The sequence below is a fragment of the Tribolium madens genome, unplaced genomic scaffold, assembly GCF_015345945.1.
Source record: "Tribolium madens isolate multiple individuals breed KSU strain unplaced genomic scaffold, Tmad_KSU_1.1 Scaffold_3;HRSCAF=73;Tcas5.2_LG2, whole genome shotgun sequence".
Taxonomy (NCBI): Eukaryota; Metazoa; Arthropoda; class Insecta; order Coleoptera; family Tenebrionidae; genus Tribolium; species Tribolium madens.
The window spans coordinates 8588158-8606638 of NW_025401006.1; the positions used below are offsets into that span (position 1 = coordinate 8588158).

The 18481-nt window shown below is 30.8% G+C and overlaps 1 protein-coding gene and 1 long non-coding RNA gene across 2 annotated transcripts in view; both read left to right on the top strand.

Moving 5' to 3' along the window:
- Positions 1–18481, top strand: part of LOC123007262 — a 53870-nt gene that overhangs the window by 9214 nt on the left and 26175 nt on the right. The window lies entirely within an intron of this gene.
- On the top strand, positions 1573–5997 carry LOC123007258 (odorant receptor Or1-like). Its single transcript, XM_044402447.1, has 6 exons — positions 1573–2431; positions 2483–2582; positions 2633–2737; positions 2793–2948; positions 3000–3093; positions 5140–5997. Exons 1-5 carry the CDS (start codon positions 1674–1676, stop codon positions 3054–3056), a joined length of 1176 nt encoding a protein of 391 aa, XP_044258382.1. The 5' UTR covers positions 1573–1673; the 3' UTR covers positions 3057–3093; positions 5140–5997.

The window sequence follows — 18481 nt, forward strand, 5'->3', positions numbered from 1 at the left end:
TGTTTTTCTTAAGACAACTCTTACAGTGTTTTTTGTTATTTTCGTAATTACTTACGAAACTACGATAAATATCGTAGTAAACTACAATAAATAACTGAAAATAAATGACCTTACTTTTGACAACAATTGAGTTGAAAATACGATAACACAGTAACGTACTAACTGAATTTTTGCGGGTTTATTACTATTGGGAACAAAATTCTTTGATCATCAATGTCACTTGAGTGACATAAAGTTGTAAAGAGAGCATTAGGATAGTTAACTTTATTTTTACCACTGTCAATTGTCAAAATTTAAAATTGTTAAAACGTTCTTCGCCACTTGTTGACAACATATGTATGCAGGGCAGTTCCGTTTTGACTATTACATTAAACGGGAGAATATTTAATTTTAAGGCAAAAGTTTCCACTAAACATGTATATCGAAAAATGATACGCAAGTAAGCTACACTCTCTCAAAGGGGTTTTAAATAGGTTTTTTCCAATATTTCTGAAACGATTTAAAAAAACTTGTACAGATGATAAATTTAAAGATAAACTGTTAAAATTTTTAATCAGAGGCTTCCTAAACTGGTTGGGTTTAGGGTAAAAAGTACCCTAACTATTTTCTCTGTAGTTTCTTACCACTTTCAGTAACGAAATTTTAAATTTCATAGTTTTTCATAAAAAGGTCCTATGCGTTTTTCCGATACAACTTACTGATTTTGAGTAAAATCGGTTTTACAATTTATGTTACTGACCATAAATAGCATAAAAATTAAAAATTAAATTCTTTTTACCACTTAGGACGCCTCTGATTAAAAATTTTCACATCTCATCTTAGAATTCGTTTAGGTGTATAATAGTTATCAGCAGTACCAAGTTTTGTAATTTTATCTATTCTGAAATTTGGAAAAAACCTTTTAAAAAACGTACCCCTTTTAAGAGATGTAGCTCCCTTACATAGCATTTTTTGAAATATGTTTATAGAAAACTTTTGTCTTAAAATTAAATATTCTATTATCTATTTAAATTTGTAACAATAAAAATAAAACACCCTGTACAGGGTTGATCACGAGAGGGTTATTTCTGATTTTTTTTTGCCGCAACCAACCAATATCACTAACTGCTAAAGTAAATATGTTATTACTTTTAAATTAGAAATCAAAGTATGTTGGATAGATTTTCCAGAAATGTCAGATTGACAGATAATTTATAGGAGAAAATCAGCCGCCAACAGATGGTACTAACCATCACTATGTTTTAATCAAAATTAACAAGTTAAGTTAATGTCATCGATTAATGTAATAGCTATTTGTGTAATGAGATAGGAAATGTATTATTTTTCCGTATTAGGCATGAAATTTTAGATTGAGGCGTTAGCCATTTTCGAAATATTTCGTGTTTTTTGAAACCTTATGAATTTGCATCTTTTTCGGTATCTCTACCATTTTTAAATATTTTGGTTTCATAATATTAAGTATTTGTTAACTAAAAAAAACATACAGGGTGCATGATGCTCCAATGTGCTGCTTGTCATTTTCTCTACGCCACTGGTATGTTCACAATTGCGCAGCTAAGCTCCGCCCACAGGTCCCTCTCGTTCTCCGACAACTCTATAAGAGCAATGACAAACCTTACTTCGTTTAAACATAAACTCAACTACAACCAGTAACTACATAAAATCAAAAAGCTATGTCAGAAAAAATAAACTTGATAAAAGTTTTCGACGACGTTAAATTTTTGTTAAAATATTTGGGATGTTGGAATTCTCCTGATGAAAATACGTTTTATAGAATATACAAATACTTTGTTATAATATCATGTTTTCTATTTTCCATAACAAGTGACATTTATGGATTGAAATACGCATTTATTGATACAGATAAAGCTTATGAAGCGTTACCACTTGCAGTTGGTGCAACGGAAGCAGTTGTGAAAAGTTATTTATTTCGCAAAAATTTCCAAAAATTTACTGAATCGTGGAATCAATTACAACAACCAGAATTTCAACCAAGGAACGAAGAACAAAAAACTCTTTTAAAAAATTACAATGCAACGATCAAGTTACTTTTCAAAGTATATGTTGTCGGAGTGTATTTTTGTTGTGTAAATGCAATTCTTATATCATCGTGGATGAGACATAAAGATTTACCTACGGATCACTGGTTTCCTTTTGATTACCACAAGCCCTTTTTGTACCAATGTATTTATCTTCATACAGCAATTACTGTTTATCTTTGTTCTTACGTAAATTGTGCTTTGGACTCTTGCTTCTTTTTTTCTTTGATGCAGATTATAGCACAGTGTGATGTACTTGCTAACACTCTTAGAAATATTCATGATTTAGACAAATTAAAAGCAGCTCACAGAATTTCAGAAGGTAAAGGTAAAGACGAAGTTATGAACGAAATATTAATCGAATGTATGAAACATTACTTACTCATTAGAAGGTAAGAAAAGCAACTTACTAGAGATTTAAAAAAAATATTGTATTATTTTAGGTACACTAATTTAATTACAGATTGCTTCGGTGGAATTATAACCTTTCAGTTAATACCCTCGGTTGGAATGATTTGTTTTTGTATGTATAACATATTTATAGTAAGAAATATTTAATTTTTATTTTATTAATTATAAATATATTTACACAGCTAGACCAATCAAGTTCGCTATTTTTTCAATTCGTTCTTGTTGGAGCTGGTTCCATAGTTCAAATTTTCTTTTATTGCCTTTTTGGTAATCTGGTTACGGTTACAGTGAATCTCTCAACAAACCTGTAATTATTGTATATCATAAAAAGCATTGTTTTAGAGTGAAAAACTATTTTATGCCACTTTTGAATCGCAATGGTATGCGTCGTCACGTAACTTAAAAAAAAATTTGATCACGTTGATGATGACGTTTCAAGAACCAATAACTTTCTGGGCTTGGAATATTTTTGCAATAAACTACGAGACCTTTAAATCGGTGAGTTTATTAATTCTGATTTAATTAAAGTATTAATCACATTTATCATAGATTATGCGAATGTCTTGGAGCATCTGTGTTGCTCTTAAAAGTACACAGGATATTTGAATTTATATTATCCAAAGAACTCTGTCGTAAATAACAGGTACTTACAAGTTCTTTGGATAAGTTCTATCAGGCAAATAGATTTCAGAAGAGAATTTCGAAAATACTGAGCGTAAAATATATTGTTCTATTTTAATAACTATAACGATAATTTTTAATGATTACTTTTTAATTCTTAAATGCAAAAATTGGACACATATGAGAAAGCTTTTAGTCTTAGTTTATGTAGGCAGGTACATTTAGTAGTCTGTATTTCACTAAAGCTTTTAGAATATCAATCAATAATCAATACTTGACAAAAATCACATTTGCACTTAGAATATGAAGTAAATACAAGTATGTATTTTGCTATTTTTTGTTTCCGAGAAATAGGAATAATTTTTATAATGTAAAATCTAACTTTATTTGCTGAAACATGTATGTTACCTATATACCATACTAATGGAGTTCATTGTTTTTTTGTAATTCCTGCATTTTGTTTATCTTTCACTTTGAAATTGCACTGATAAATAAGCTCAGAGTTTTTTTATTATGTTTTTATTTTATTTATGTACTGAACTCAATGCCACTGTCCAAATTTTATACATTTCATTTTCTGCATCTAACAAATATAAGGTATTAACATAAATTACAGGATTTAAAACAAATTAATAAAAATAACGAAAGAATCAAATTTAATTCATTTTTAAAATCTTCATGACACGCTCATCCGCAGAGAACAGTGTTTTTATAGAGTATTCCTGTAATATTTTACTATTTATACAATTACGTCTAAAGACATCAATTCGTCACCAATAAATTGACACTACAATTAAACGACATTAATGTTAAACTGATAATGACGTAATAACTACAGCCTATTACTAGAGACTCTTGAAAAGGGAGGCGGAAAACAATTTACACGCAATCTTTCACGTCTTGATTTTGCCAGTGGTTTGAATGATTTGTACTAACTGGATTGGTTCAAACCGAGTCACGTGGTTGTGTTCAGATAATGAGGTACTGGGTATTTATAGACGCGGCGCAAAGAAGCTATCATTTTATAAAAAGATACTATATAAATTGTACTAGACCATTTGTGAGAATCACATTAACCAGTGAAAAAAAAATCTGCAAAATCTTTAATTTTGCAATCTGATACTAACCATATTCACAACACTAGTGTCGGAATGGTTGAAATGCTACTGGGCAAACGAGCTTCTCATTAAATAAAATAATTTATTATTAATAAGAAATTTCAATTCAAAATTCAAGTGTTTAACTTATTTGTTCCAAGAAGAATCCATAATGGTAAATGATATAACACAAAGAAGTTCTTTCTGTACCTATCTCACTGACTAGTAGTTGTGAAACATGGTGGTGGTGAATTAATTTATTTGAACCTTTCGATAATGTCAACCGTCTACTCAAAATTTTGGATTTTGGCATTTTCCAACCGAAAGCGTAATTTATAAAATTTAGAAAAACTTTGTCGTAACTACTTTAACAAACTGTATTTCTGAATTGCAAATTTAAAAATTTTGAAATCGCAGTTAGTTCAGTGAAAAGAGTTTTGAAAAGTTTAATATTGCGCAAAAAATTCTAAAAAACCACCGAATTATGGCAACTAACAGCAGCAAAAATTTCAACCAAGAAACAAAACACAAAGAACTCTTTTACATTGATATAACAAAATTTCACTTCAAATTATATTTTTTGTAGTGTATATTGGTTGTATAACCCAAATATTTATATCTTCTTTGTTAAGACACAAATAAGATTTTTCTACGGAACACTGGATTCAATTTGATTATCACAAACCGTATTTGTTCGAGTACAATATATTTTTACTCATATAGTAGTTGGTCTATTTCGTTGTTTTTTTTTTCATTGTAAATTTTTTCTTATCTTTGCTGCATATTACAGCTCAGTGTAATACACTCACCTGTACTCGACTTACACAAACTAAATGCAACTATCAAAATTTCAGAACAGAAAAATAAGAATGAAGTAATGAATGAAATTCTAATCGAATATAAAACATAACCTCCTTATTAAAACGTAAAAAAATAACAATTCCTTCTCTTTTCTAAATATATTTTTTTAGATTCACCCAACTAATTACAGATGGTTTCAAAGAAATTATAACTTTACAGTTCCTACCGTCAATTGCAATAATTTGTATCTCAACATACGTATCCCTGGTAAGGACAATACATTTTTATTTTCAATACATTAATGATACATTATTATAGCTGCAACTATCAGACACACAATTTTGGTTTTCTATATTTACTGAACTCGTTGCCACTGTCCAAATTTTCTTTTACTGTGTTCTTTTTTGGTTATCATGTGATTAAAATAATTTAATAATAATTATTAATTATTAATGATTTTTAACTAACTGTTCCTAGATTATACAAACATCATGGAGCATGGTGTTGCTTTTAAAAGCAAATAAGATTAATATTTTACTTATTAATATTAAATACTACGTCAAATTAGGGTAAATAGGGTATACGTAGAGAATCTAAATGAAAACGTAGTCAAAGTGAATTGTAAACATGAACATAAGTCCAAACAGTTGCATAAATACCTGTAAAATTTATCAGTACAGCTGCAATTTTTTTTTTTCTTCTAGAATAAATGAAATTTCAACTTTGACAACATTCTTGTGAACATCATTACAATTCACAATGTTTTCCCAACACTCTGTAGTAGTCATGTAATTTTAACAATCTATGCACGACATTCGTTCATTCGTTATTCAAACTCACAACATATTTTCCGTTTTACTTATTATTTACTTCAATTTTTAAATTTTAATGCTGTGATTAAAACTGTAAATTTTAGAGAACAACCACTAGAGTAATAAACTTTAATATTAAAATGGAATTTCTAAATTGTACCTAAATAACTTTTCTTACACCACTTGTTGTACTTTTAACTATAAATAACACAATAAATATTAGATCACACTGAACATTTTTCAGAGTTACACGTGAATATCGTTTATTTCAACTTTGTGGAAACAATTTTGTTGTATAGGTACTTTAAATTTTATCTTTGGTAAAAATCTAAATTGTGGCTATCAGTAATTGTATCACTCTTACTTCAGAATAAATAATGCCTAATTATTAATTTGGAGCTCTGTTCTCTACCGACTTTTTAATTTCTTCAACAAATAACCTGTATATAAATTTTCATTTCAACTGGTAGCATCTAATAGGCTAAAGTAACAAATCGAAACTAATCATTGGAAGTGTTCTCGTACCAAAAATCCTCATCACTAGAATTTAATTAAATATTTTTAAATGGGTCGAAATTCCATGTCCTTTTATAGGTTTTTAAGCCTTGTCTTGGAAAATGCCATTGCACTCTAGTTTTCGATCCACATCCCGACCAGCTCATCCATCATGGGTGTACAACCATTGCATGGTATGCTCTGTCGATCCATCAGTACCAACATTAGCCTACAACGCGACCAATTAGTCACAGGGTTATCGACAGAGTCAAGTGGTCACGAAATCGGCGGAATTTGAAATAATTTCATAACTGATGTTACAATAAGAAAAATTTTAGATGCATTGTTTTAATGCAGCGGCAAGTTAACAAGTTGCAGTTATGACAGAGATAAGAAAGCACGTGTCGAGTGGGTGAACTTTCGCTCGTGGGAACCCGGCTCGGGAACTGAACCAATTAGGAACCCTCCCAAATTTTAAATGTGATGCTACACGAGATACAACCGGAGTTTCTACGCTGAGTCCGGGAGTTGTACCTTGTGTTTATTCATTTGTAATTTTGTAATTAGAAGTTGTGTTATTGCGAGACTACCCACGCCCGCTTTTGTGTTTTATGGTAGTTCCTTGAACATTGTGTTTAAATAAAATGTTTTTATGTTTACACGATATCGACGAAAAAATGTTTATACATGGTTTTTGTAATATTATAGGACTTGATATCCAATACACCATATATAATATTTATTGTCCATTTGTTTTAAAGTGCACTGAATACATGTTAGCTTGTTTGTAACTGTACCTACGCGAATACGTTCCTTCGTGATTTAATGACTTGTTATGTAGTACGATAAACAAAATGTCTTTTTCCAATGGATTTGCCTCATCAAGATAAGAAAAACATGTGTTTCCAAATTTTCAAAAAAATATCATCTCCAATATTTCTCCATTTTTTTGTAGATCCTTTTTGATGTTACGCCATTGGGATTTAACAAGGCGTTGATAATACTACGTGCCTCTGTCATTAGATCACTGAAGGTGTCTGCAATTACGATGAAGGGTTACCGCGGACCTACTTACCGATCTCTTATGATGACACGGTTATTACTGTAATCTTGTGCTATTAGTCATGAGTGCTTGTTAAATGCTCTGGGTGGTCTCTGATTATGGTATTTCTTTCAGACACTTTTTCCAATGAATTCTACCTTTATCTTAGGCACCTTACATTTTATAGACCACATAATCGCTTGATCGACGCAAATCGTGCAATTGCCAATAATAAAAGAACAAACAAATGGCAACAAGTAGTAATAGAATAGCTAATAGGAAACACAAAGAACGTAGAAGCCAACCACTCAAAAAATAAATAAAAAGTCTCATATTTGTAAGATAAAATCTTGTGCAACTATAGGAAACATTTCTAAAGGTTGATCATGATTGATGGTATTCTGCTAAGACAGAAAAAATCTACAAATTATTTTATAATGCAACCAATGTTTATTTTTTGTTGGGACGTGCAGTAATATTTTAATAATAATAATTTTTATTTGAAAACTACTTTTAAAGTTGAAAGTTGAAAAAAAAATAGTGCATGATATTGTAACATTTAAAAGAAGTAATGATAAAATATAAATAAAAAACTCTTAGCCATTCAGATCTACATATAAAAATATAGTTTTGTCCTCTTAATAACGCGTTAAAAAAACTACAGTAAATGAATCCGTGATTAGCAATATATTGTTAGATAAAGATTGATTTTAGTATCAAATGTTTTAAAAGAAACAAAAACAGAAAATACCTAACAGACTAGTCCATTTAATAAGATGCTTAAACAAATTAAACCTTTAACATAAATTTTATTCCTGTTGTTAGGCAGGAAAACAGTATGAGGATATAAAACTTATACTTGACTTCCTTGCTTACTATAGTGAGCATAAAGCACTATGACAAGAAAAAATTACAACCTTTACAAAAGAAATTTGAGCCTACCGCACTAAATGTTTTTTTTTGTTTACCTATAACTATTTCTTGATTTTGTCTTCATAGTTGCAACACAATAATCTTCATCATTCAATTAACACATTTTGTTACGTAATATTACGAATATTAAAAAATCAACACGAAAAAATTTTACCGTAAAAGCTAATTATCTTAATTATTCACAAACATAAAACCGTTAAATAAACCTGGCGCCAAAATTTAAGCACATATCTATAATGTTGGAGGTTCTCTGCCTCCGCTAATGAAAATAAGTGAAAAAAACTTGAAATTAACGTTGACAATGACATCCGGAATGTTAATGTTTTTACAAGAAATGAACAAGATGATTTTTATGTACACAAAATTTTACAAGGATTCACGATACATACCTATCCTTTAATGATTTGATCATTGAGAAATCGATTCGAAAATTCGAGGAACGCCACTGTATAGTATCGTGGTGTGGGTTCGACCTCCAGATATAAATAACAGTAATAAATGGTGCAACATTCCTATATACGAGCGCATCAGAGGGTAGTTATCGAGTGTTAAGTATATCTATTCCCTTCCGCATTAACTCGTTGATTTATCTCGACCAAGACGTCGGCGAAAGCCTAGATCACATTTAGAAAAACAAAAAAATAGACTTCAAACAATTCGATTTGTAACTAGTGGAGCGTGACCAAGTGGTTCCTTGTCTTCATGGATGGGATATCTGTCGCTGTTAATATCCTGATTTGAGCTTGCTTGCGAGATATACGACGTACTAAAATAGGATTTCAACGCCAGATTGTTTTACATCTACGAGACGTATAAGTCTTTGTCAACGGATTATACTCACCGTATGGCCAAATTTACGACTGTCGCATGGCCAAAAACTTTTTCAACCAAATCACTTTATTGAGCCTTTTTGCACAAATAAACCAAGGATTTTGAGAACTGTGACAAGATTAAATATTTACACTAGTTCGGATTACATTATTGCAACAAGCGACTATTAAAAATTACTTTATATTCAATTATGCAAAATTTTACGATATTTGTTTTTCCAAAGTCAAGTGTGAAAAGATAGTACAGCCTGATGTATCTTTGGAACCTCCCTAAGTTTTAGAATCTACTTAAAAGCTTCCGTAAAGCTGTAGTTTACTTGTCAACTCAATCAAGACTTTTGTTGATTTAAATATGAGAAAAATACTTTTTGCTAGTAAGCGGCCCGACAAAAAATTAAATTTTAAAGAAGTCCAGCAGACCGTACGTGTTTACACAGACCACTTAACTGACTTGAAGTGTCTATTTGTTTTAACGAACTGCTCCTAATGGCCGCGTCTAGTATTTTCCATTGTGATCGCAGCGATCCACTCTGAATTTATCGATTCAAATTTTATTCAATTTTTCTTTCCGGAATCTAATAAAATTAATTAAGCATGCTGCGGTGTCACGATTTAGACACACATATCGTGATAACTCAATATGAATATTGATGGCGCAAATTGGACATTTACATTTAGCGGTTTTCGGCAGCGTTTAGAAAGTTGATTGATGCAATATAACAAACAAATGGATCTTTCGGCGTCGTATGTGTGTAATTTAACACTTCCTACGACAAAACCCACCTGAGAAATTGCCCGGAACGGTGGCAGACTTATCAGATAAACAAACCAAGAATTACCATTTTGGAATAAGAACGCTGAAACTGGAGCTGTGTTGTTCGCTTAAATGGATTATAGTTGCGAGAATATTGCCTCGCATAAATCCCAACTCCTTAAAAATTTAATTTCACAAAATGAAGAGCAAGCGAACTTCCGACAAGCTAAACAGAAAATTGCTTTCTCGAGTACTCTCGGTTGGCATGGAAGTGAGCCAAGATTAGATTTCGTTTAACAAATTTGCCTTATTGCGGAAGAATTTTCTAACAATTGGCGCAGACTTTTATTTGAAATTATTTACTGTTTTGGTTTCTTCTATGCTCACATTATGGTTCACTTGATATCATCTTATTCGTTATTTCGTAAAAATGATGCAAGCAAGAAATAGTTGGAAGATGTTATCGAAGAGTAGATTAGTTTTATTTGCGAATTATGGGAGCATACGAGTGGCTTTTTCGTAGTCTCTCTTTGTCAAAACAAAAAGACAAGAGTTGTTTTTAATTGAATAGCAAAGTTATCATAGAATGAGATCGGAATGTTTGTATCACCATACGTACGTCGTGGCGTTAGGCGGCTCAAAGATGATGCCTCTAACATCCACACAAGTTGCGAGGAGGGCATGTTGACACTCAAGTGGCGCCGCCACGGACGTGGGAACTTACTTTACAACCCGACAACTATCTTCCTATGTTTATAGCTGAAAGGGATATTTATATCTCGTAAAACATAGGTGAAAACATTAAAGTTCCTTTCGGCTAATATGTACTTTGCTGCCACAATTAAAACAAAGAAACAAATTAATAAGATACGAGGAATGAATTCCGAATAAATCATTAGCATTACTGTAGTGTTTATTCAAGGTTCAAATACATATCGTCACTTCGATCTAAATAAAATAATTTGTAGTGAATGTTATGATTTATTAACTGTCGACGTGATTAATTATAATCCTGACATAATTAAATTTTAATCCATGAATAGAATAAATTTGTTTAATTAGATGCTAGTTAATTATCGCGCAAATTATTATTGGCGTGGACAACCCGAGGAACAACCTTCATAACACCATCAAAAGAGCTAATTCAGGTAAAGAACACTAACATATTTCAAATTCTTCCCTTCTTTTTATTGCAGAAGAAATAATTAATTATGTGATACGAATGCGGTGCCACACCGGCTGGCCTTTCAGGACATAATAACTAATGATTCCGGAAGCTATTCATCTGAGAACGACATAAAGTTTACAGTTTTTCGAAAGATTTTAAGCACGCCACTGCTTCCGTATTCTTTTTTCCGGGTATAAGAATAGTGAGACTGCTGTAAAAATTAAACTGATAACGTCTACGAACAAACAAAAAACCTCATCTTTCACACAATACGTAATATAACACAAATGACACACATACTACAATATTTATGCGTTTAACAAGGTGTGTCATTGGTTGATAAGAAACTTGAATGACATAAAATAATCCAGCGAAATGCAAAATAATAAGAGAGTCAAAGTTTTTTATTATATTTTCTTTTAATCGCCGTATAAATACGACGCCTGAAACTCGCGAGCTTTCAAAAGCTCGACGGGTATTTAATAAATGATGGCGCCACTGGATTCTGTACAAACAACTTGTAATATATACTTATGTGACGATGTAAGCACATACTTTTTTCTTTCTTTAATTATTATTATTTGCTAACATTGAATGGGTACTGGTAGATACTTCTCCATGGTTAATTACCAAAGTATTTTTTACTCAACTTTAGTATTCATGACGCGAATGTTCGGCGACTTCACACAATAATAATTTTACGTACCAAACACGTACCTATCACTGTTTCTAATTAGCAAATATCTAATTATTGCCAATGTATTGCCGTTTTATGACGCAAACCATGAAATAAATCTGTTGACGTAATTGCTGTAAATTAAAATAATTTTTGTGTTAAATTGAGACATCGACACTCTTATACAAATGAATTATTACGTTACTGTATGTCTTTATTTTATGCAGTTGTGTCGTTGTATGGCTTTTACGTTATAGCATAATACATATAATGATATTTCTTGCAAACCCGTAGGTGTAATGACCAACAAATTTAACATACCTAGTAGGTAATTTATTTTGTGCGTTTTAAAATAGAAATAATATTTAAGTCGACTTAAGGATTTAAAAAAATAACTATACCGGCATGATTTAGACAAGGTTTCAAAAAAGCAGTTTTCATTACAAGGTTATTCACGGGAGGGTTATTTCTGAATTTTTTTTTGCCGCAACCAACAATACCAATAGTCGGTTGGTAAACGATAACAAACCATGTCGCATCGTTTCAGAGATGTTTTTTTGCGTTAATGTGAAAGACAAGACTAACAATAGCTATCGTGGATTTAGTTATAATTATTTTCAAAATTTGGAATCAAGAAATTGTTGCAATATGTATAATGGGTTGCGGCAAAAACAAATTAAGAAATAACCCTCACGTGACTAACCCTGTATAAAAATCAGTTTTTGACAAACTTTCTAAATGCGTCCTTGTCTGGAAATAAAATTTACAAACAGTCATAGGAATTCATCACTGTTTATCTGTTTTATTTAATTGTCTAAGCTTTATGTAAATAAATTCAAAAATATGTATGCTATAGTTCTACTAAGTAATCTGTAGGTAGAAAAAATGCATTTTCATCACATGGTTTCAATTTTTCTTACTTACGTTCATGGGCGACGACTTTTTATATTTTCAGTGGGTGCATAAAAAAAAATTGATATTACTTGTAAGTTGTAAGACTCGAGAACAATTATTACGCGAAAAAACGATTCTCTTCTTCCCTATGCTTGCTGAATTTATTGTATTTTAATATTAGGAAAATTAAAAAAAAATATAATGTTTGTAGAGTTCAAAAGAAAAAAATCAATAATAAAAATATGCAATAAATAGTGTAAAGAAAATAGTACATGTTCAAAGTTGCCAAATGTTTCAAGTTGTTGAGTTTTGAAAAATAATACACTACAGTTAAATTTAAAATAAAAAATCGAAAACAATTTAAAATAATGACTCTTGAAAACTTGCATGAATGTTCCTAAGTCTAGAGGTGCATACAGCTAACTTTTCATTAATGCAATTAATTTAAGATGAACAATATTAGAATATGCGAAAGCTACATAAATAATCTCAAAAATTATTCAGTATTAATTTTTGAGTTTTTACATTTTCAAAGACCAAAAATTTTTTTTTCAATTTTTTCGAATCATTATTTCAAGTTTAACATGCGAAATTGTGGAAAATGTTGAAAAAAAATGCTTTTTCATTTTAATGAAGATTACACAATGTTCAGAAACAATTAATTCTTTGCCTTTAATTCTTTTGTAAAACTTTGATCAATCGGTCCGAGTTCAGAGCTATTGGGCGTAGCTATAAAAAAACCTATTGCCAGATTTAGTCTCCCTATGAATATTCGTGAATACGCGGTAGATTTACAACAAAAAAGTTATTTTTTTCTAAAAATCGTGAAAACATCTTGTAGAAAATTTATTCCAGTTTTTGAAACTGTCCTTACATTGTCTGTGTGGTCATTGGTTGCTGAGCTATCGATCAACAAAGACAAAACGATCCTTTTTCATTAAAAAACTGAGCGATAAATCGACGTAAAAAAAACATAAAAAATCACATTAAAGCTGAATGAACAAGCCCTCGCGCTCATGTATTCATTTAATTAATAAAAATTTCCCCAAGTCCGTGGACCAAAAAAAAGATTAAAAAAATGTTTTTTTGGGCTATTTCTTAGGATTACAATAACCGCAGCTCAGAAATTTTTTTGTCTAAAGATTTCAAGACTAGAAACTTGAAGCTTTGAAATGGATTTTTTAAATCTAAATACGACCATTTTTCATTGAGACACACTATTTCAAATTCTTTGGAATAGTAAAAGGTTTATGTAAAATGTTTTGTAGTTTTGAAGTTTTTGGGATAATATGAAATCTTTTTTCAATGAGTTTTTCACTAAAGAGCTTAATTTTGAATTTATTTGAGAAATGAAAAAACAAAATAGAATAACATAACCGCTGAATTTGATCCAATTTTTCTCGAAAAAATAAAAAAATGTAAATTTAAGACATCTTTGACATACAACGCTACTAAAAAAAAGATTAGAATAAATACGAAATTCCAAATATGTTATATTAAAAGTTATTACTACAGAACTGGCGCCCCAGAGAAAAATGTCAAGTGCCAGCGGCAATAGGTCGCTAAAAAGTGCAGCCGAAGAAGTAATTTTTGCTTGCATAAGAAAGTTATTAGACTCTTAAATCCACCAATCCCAGAAGGGCACCTGAGAGAGTGGTGGAAAAATTATATTCGTTGCAAGGTTACAAAAATAATAGCAACTTGCTCAGAACTTTCAAAAAAATAATTGGTCTACTGTAATTTTGACATTTATTAATGTCATGTGGGTTACTGGTTAATACTGGAAACTAGCAGATTATGTCACCCACATGACAGAAAATTACAGTAGACCAGCTATTTATTGAAATTCCTGGACAAATTTGATATTTTTCTCTGGGGCGCGAGTTCTGGCGCAGCCTGTATACTAATTACCAGAATTGTACAGTAAATTTAATCACATTTGCAGTAGAGCGCAGCAATGCAATTGTTGCTTACTTTTTTCTTTGTTGGCACACTAAACTTATCCTGTAAAGTTTTTAGATAATCCAATTTCCTATCAATAATACCATTATTTTTTTACGTTATAAGTTATAAGAGTGTAAATGAATATCAAACAAAAATGTTCTTTAACCACTTACTTTTTTCCGATTGAAATAAGATATAAAGTGAATGAATCAAATGATCAACATCAATGATCTAGAAAAATATCTCTTAAAATATATTTTCTTTTTAACTTAAAGGATATCATCCATCAATCTCGAAACAACATGAATCGATAATATACCGCCAAACACTGATTATAGGACTATCGGAAATATTTTTCTTAATTGTTTAAATAACATCTTAAAGGTCCAAAAATAAACATACTCGTAGCTTCCATCTCTTGAATTCCAGAATTTTTAAGTTAAGTAACTGCCATTTCAAGTCCAATCAGATAGATAAAATTAATAGTGCGCAAATGCTCAAGTACCGGACTTTGAATGTCTTTAGATGTCTATCACAATGTCTATAAAAGTGTCCGAAATCGTGAATTCAAAACACTAAATATTTCATATATGTGTCAAATAAAATTAATTTATGACTAAAAAAATTGACGTCAAGGTGGAATTTGGAGTCCAATTAAAAATTTGTGTTGACGAACCTCTACGTTACATCTCTATCGAATATCATTGCCTCGAGCACGACCCCCCACAGTCGGCATCAATCTTTTGTTATTTCATTCCCCTGTTCTTCCACGCTTCCAGCCCAATGATATCTAAACGCTTCAATTATGGATAAAATGGCAATAATCGTTTGAAAAAAAAAAAAAATTCGAAAGGTCTCGAAACTTTCTCTTTTTCCATGTAGATTCTAACAGGTTGAACAAAGACGTCAATTTCGTTGCGTAATTGGGACCACAGAAAGAAACCGCTTGATGTCAGACCAATTAACTTTTACCCTCAGCAGACAGTCTTTAACGATTTATGACTTTTTATAGGGTGGTTTTCTACAATTACCCTCTTTAGGAAACGTTTATGTTTTTAATGATGTGGCTCATACCCCACGTTATAATTTGACAAGACGAAACGAGAGTGACGACCATCTCGAAGATTTATCGACGTATTTTTCTTGTCTAAAGCTACCATTATTAAATATTTTTATAGAGTTGTAAAAACCTGAACGCTTCGTCTACGCCTTCGCGCGTACGAATGTAGCACAAATTAAGTAAATTTACAAGATAAATTTTAAGTTTATTACTTAGTAATTTATAGCAGGTAGCTCACAATTATACGGAGGGAGTAGATTCTTAAAACAACAAATAAATAATGAGAAAAATACAAAAACCGGTAGGATAATTACTACGGTAAGTTCGTTAAGTTCCGTTAAGTATGTATACACCCGCTTTCACAGAAATGTAAGCAAACATTTGTACTGCATATTCCTGCATTGTGAACTGAGTCTTAGACTTTTTCGACGTCTTGTATTTAATCAAAGATTTTCTCTTCAAGATTTGAAAACCGAAAGAGACAACGTGACGACCGTGACTAAACAAGGGAAATTTTCAACTTTGATACAGCGTAAATCCTACATTTTACTACAAAACAACCGTAAATACTATTGTAATCCTTAACAAACAACACCTAAATCAACCACAGTATACGCATCTCCGTCACGAAATTTTTATTTACACCTCGTGTGTGACATTGTAAATGAGATACACTTAAATTTTTATAGGCCATTAAAACTGTAGACCAGCATATTTAATAAACACTGCACCCAAACGGTGGAGTCCAAATCGTTCAGTGTCTAAGAACTAATAAATCGTAACTAACCTTGATATAAATATAGAAAAAAAAAATTTAATCAAAATACAGGTTGTTTCACATAACTTTACGAAGCTTGCGCCTAATGTACGCACCCAAATATACAAAGGTCACAGAACACTGGATACAAAAAAATACACATTTAATTATTTAATTTTTGGAAACCCATGACAGTAGTTGTCAAACTAACCACTGTTTCATTAATAGTCATAAACTGCAGTTTTTCAGAAACAATTATAATTTGTTCTATCAAGAGACGGCATGAATATGATTGTAGTTTATCTATCTTAATCACTAACTAACTAAACATGTTGTAATTTTTGAAAGGGTGAACAAACTAGAGAAGATTATCCAATTTTTCAAAATTTGTAATCGAGTTCGTATCGGAATATGTATTATTGATTGCATCTTACAGGCGCAGGCCTCGTAAAATTACGTGAAACAACCTGTATATATGTACTCTAATTATCCCAATTGTCATATAATTTATCCCTTGACTAGTAGAGGTACAGTCGTGTGCAATATATTTTGAATGTCAATGTCATTCATCAAACTTTTTGTAATTTATCCTTTGTGATTGATTGTTTTTGTCTCAAAAAGTCAAAAATAATTTAAACGTCGAGAAGCTTTCTGTTACAGGTGAAATTAGGGCACGAATTCAAACTATACAAAAATAATTTTTTCAATAAAATGACATTGACGACCATAATATAGTGCACGCGACTGTATAGCCTGACAGAGATAAAAATGCAAATTCTATAACATAAAATAAATCTGCTGTAAATCTCACTGTATTTTTTTCACTTTTTGTAATAATACTTCGAAAAATATTAATGTTACCATTAATAAAAAATATTTTATAGGTAACGTATTTTGTATCATTTTATAATATATGTACTTTTTTTACCACCAATTGTCAAAACTAAGTTTTGTAGGTAGCAAAGTACACTTTTAATTAATGAATGTGGGGAACGCTTCCATATGAGATTTTGTATTAATAGGTTTCCAATAACAAGATACTTTAAGTGAAATTTAAAAAATAAGCTAAAAGCTATATATTCATGCCCCTTTAAATTTCAACGATTGTTTGCTATGAATGAATGATATAGGAACTGCTTTTACACTTAAATCTTTTTGAGATGTTTTTATTTATTTTAAATTACTCCACTTCGACTTAATTATTAATTTTTTATATTAGTTACATTTAAAAAAAGAACTTTTTTTAAATTTCTGCAAGGCTTGTTGACAAAAGCAGTCAATATAAGTTGCCCATATAAAATCCGTAAAACTCTTATGTTACTTATGTAACATTCGCAAACTTGGATTTTAGCAAGTCGTTATAGTAAACAAACAAAAAACTTGGAATTCGCAAACAAATTTTTACAAGCGACACCCAAACACTCACCAAAAGATGACTTATTTCTGTTTGTTTTACATAATAATTAATGAACATGAGGTCACGAAGAGACTGTGTTACTGAGTGAACAAGAAGTCCGCCAACTCATAATAATAAATGCTTCATTGTCAACAACTACCGATGACCACGTCATTTCATTGTATGCAGCTTTAAGCTACAATGATTTATGTTTATATCTGTCTATTCACTATCACACAGCTATATCTTTTTAAAAGTCATTAGCTGCCAACTCCTCGTGGAGCTTTTTTGTCAACCTTATTTTGGCCAGCTCTTCTAAATTATTAAACTGTCTTTCACATAAAATAATTGTTAACAAATAACATTGATTGACATGTCTAAAACTGCATTAGTGCGATAATAATAAAAATAAGCACTTAGCATCGTGATAAACGAGATTGATGCATGTCACAGTTGGTAATAAATAATCACAATCACTACAAATCTGGATCAAAATCACAATGACTCCAGGATTATATTAAACAAACTAGTAATAAAAATCTCGATTTGTATCTACAATAATTATATTATGTAAGAAATTTCTTCACATAAAACGTAATTAATACTTCTAGGGTGAATAGTTGAATGTTGTTCAGTAATTTACCTTACCTTCACCATCACGAAAATGATTTAAAGCCTAAACGTGCTTACGAGATATGCCCCCCAGAGGTCCGTTTTGTTTAAAATGTCCAACCCAACTCGAAAATCCATT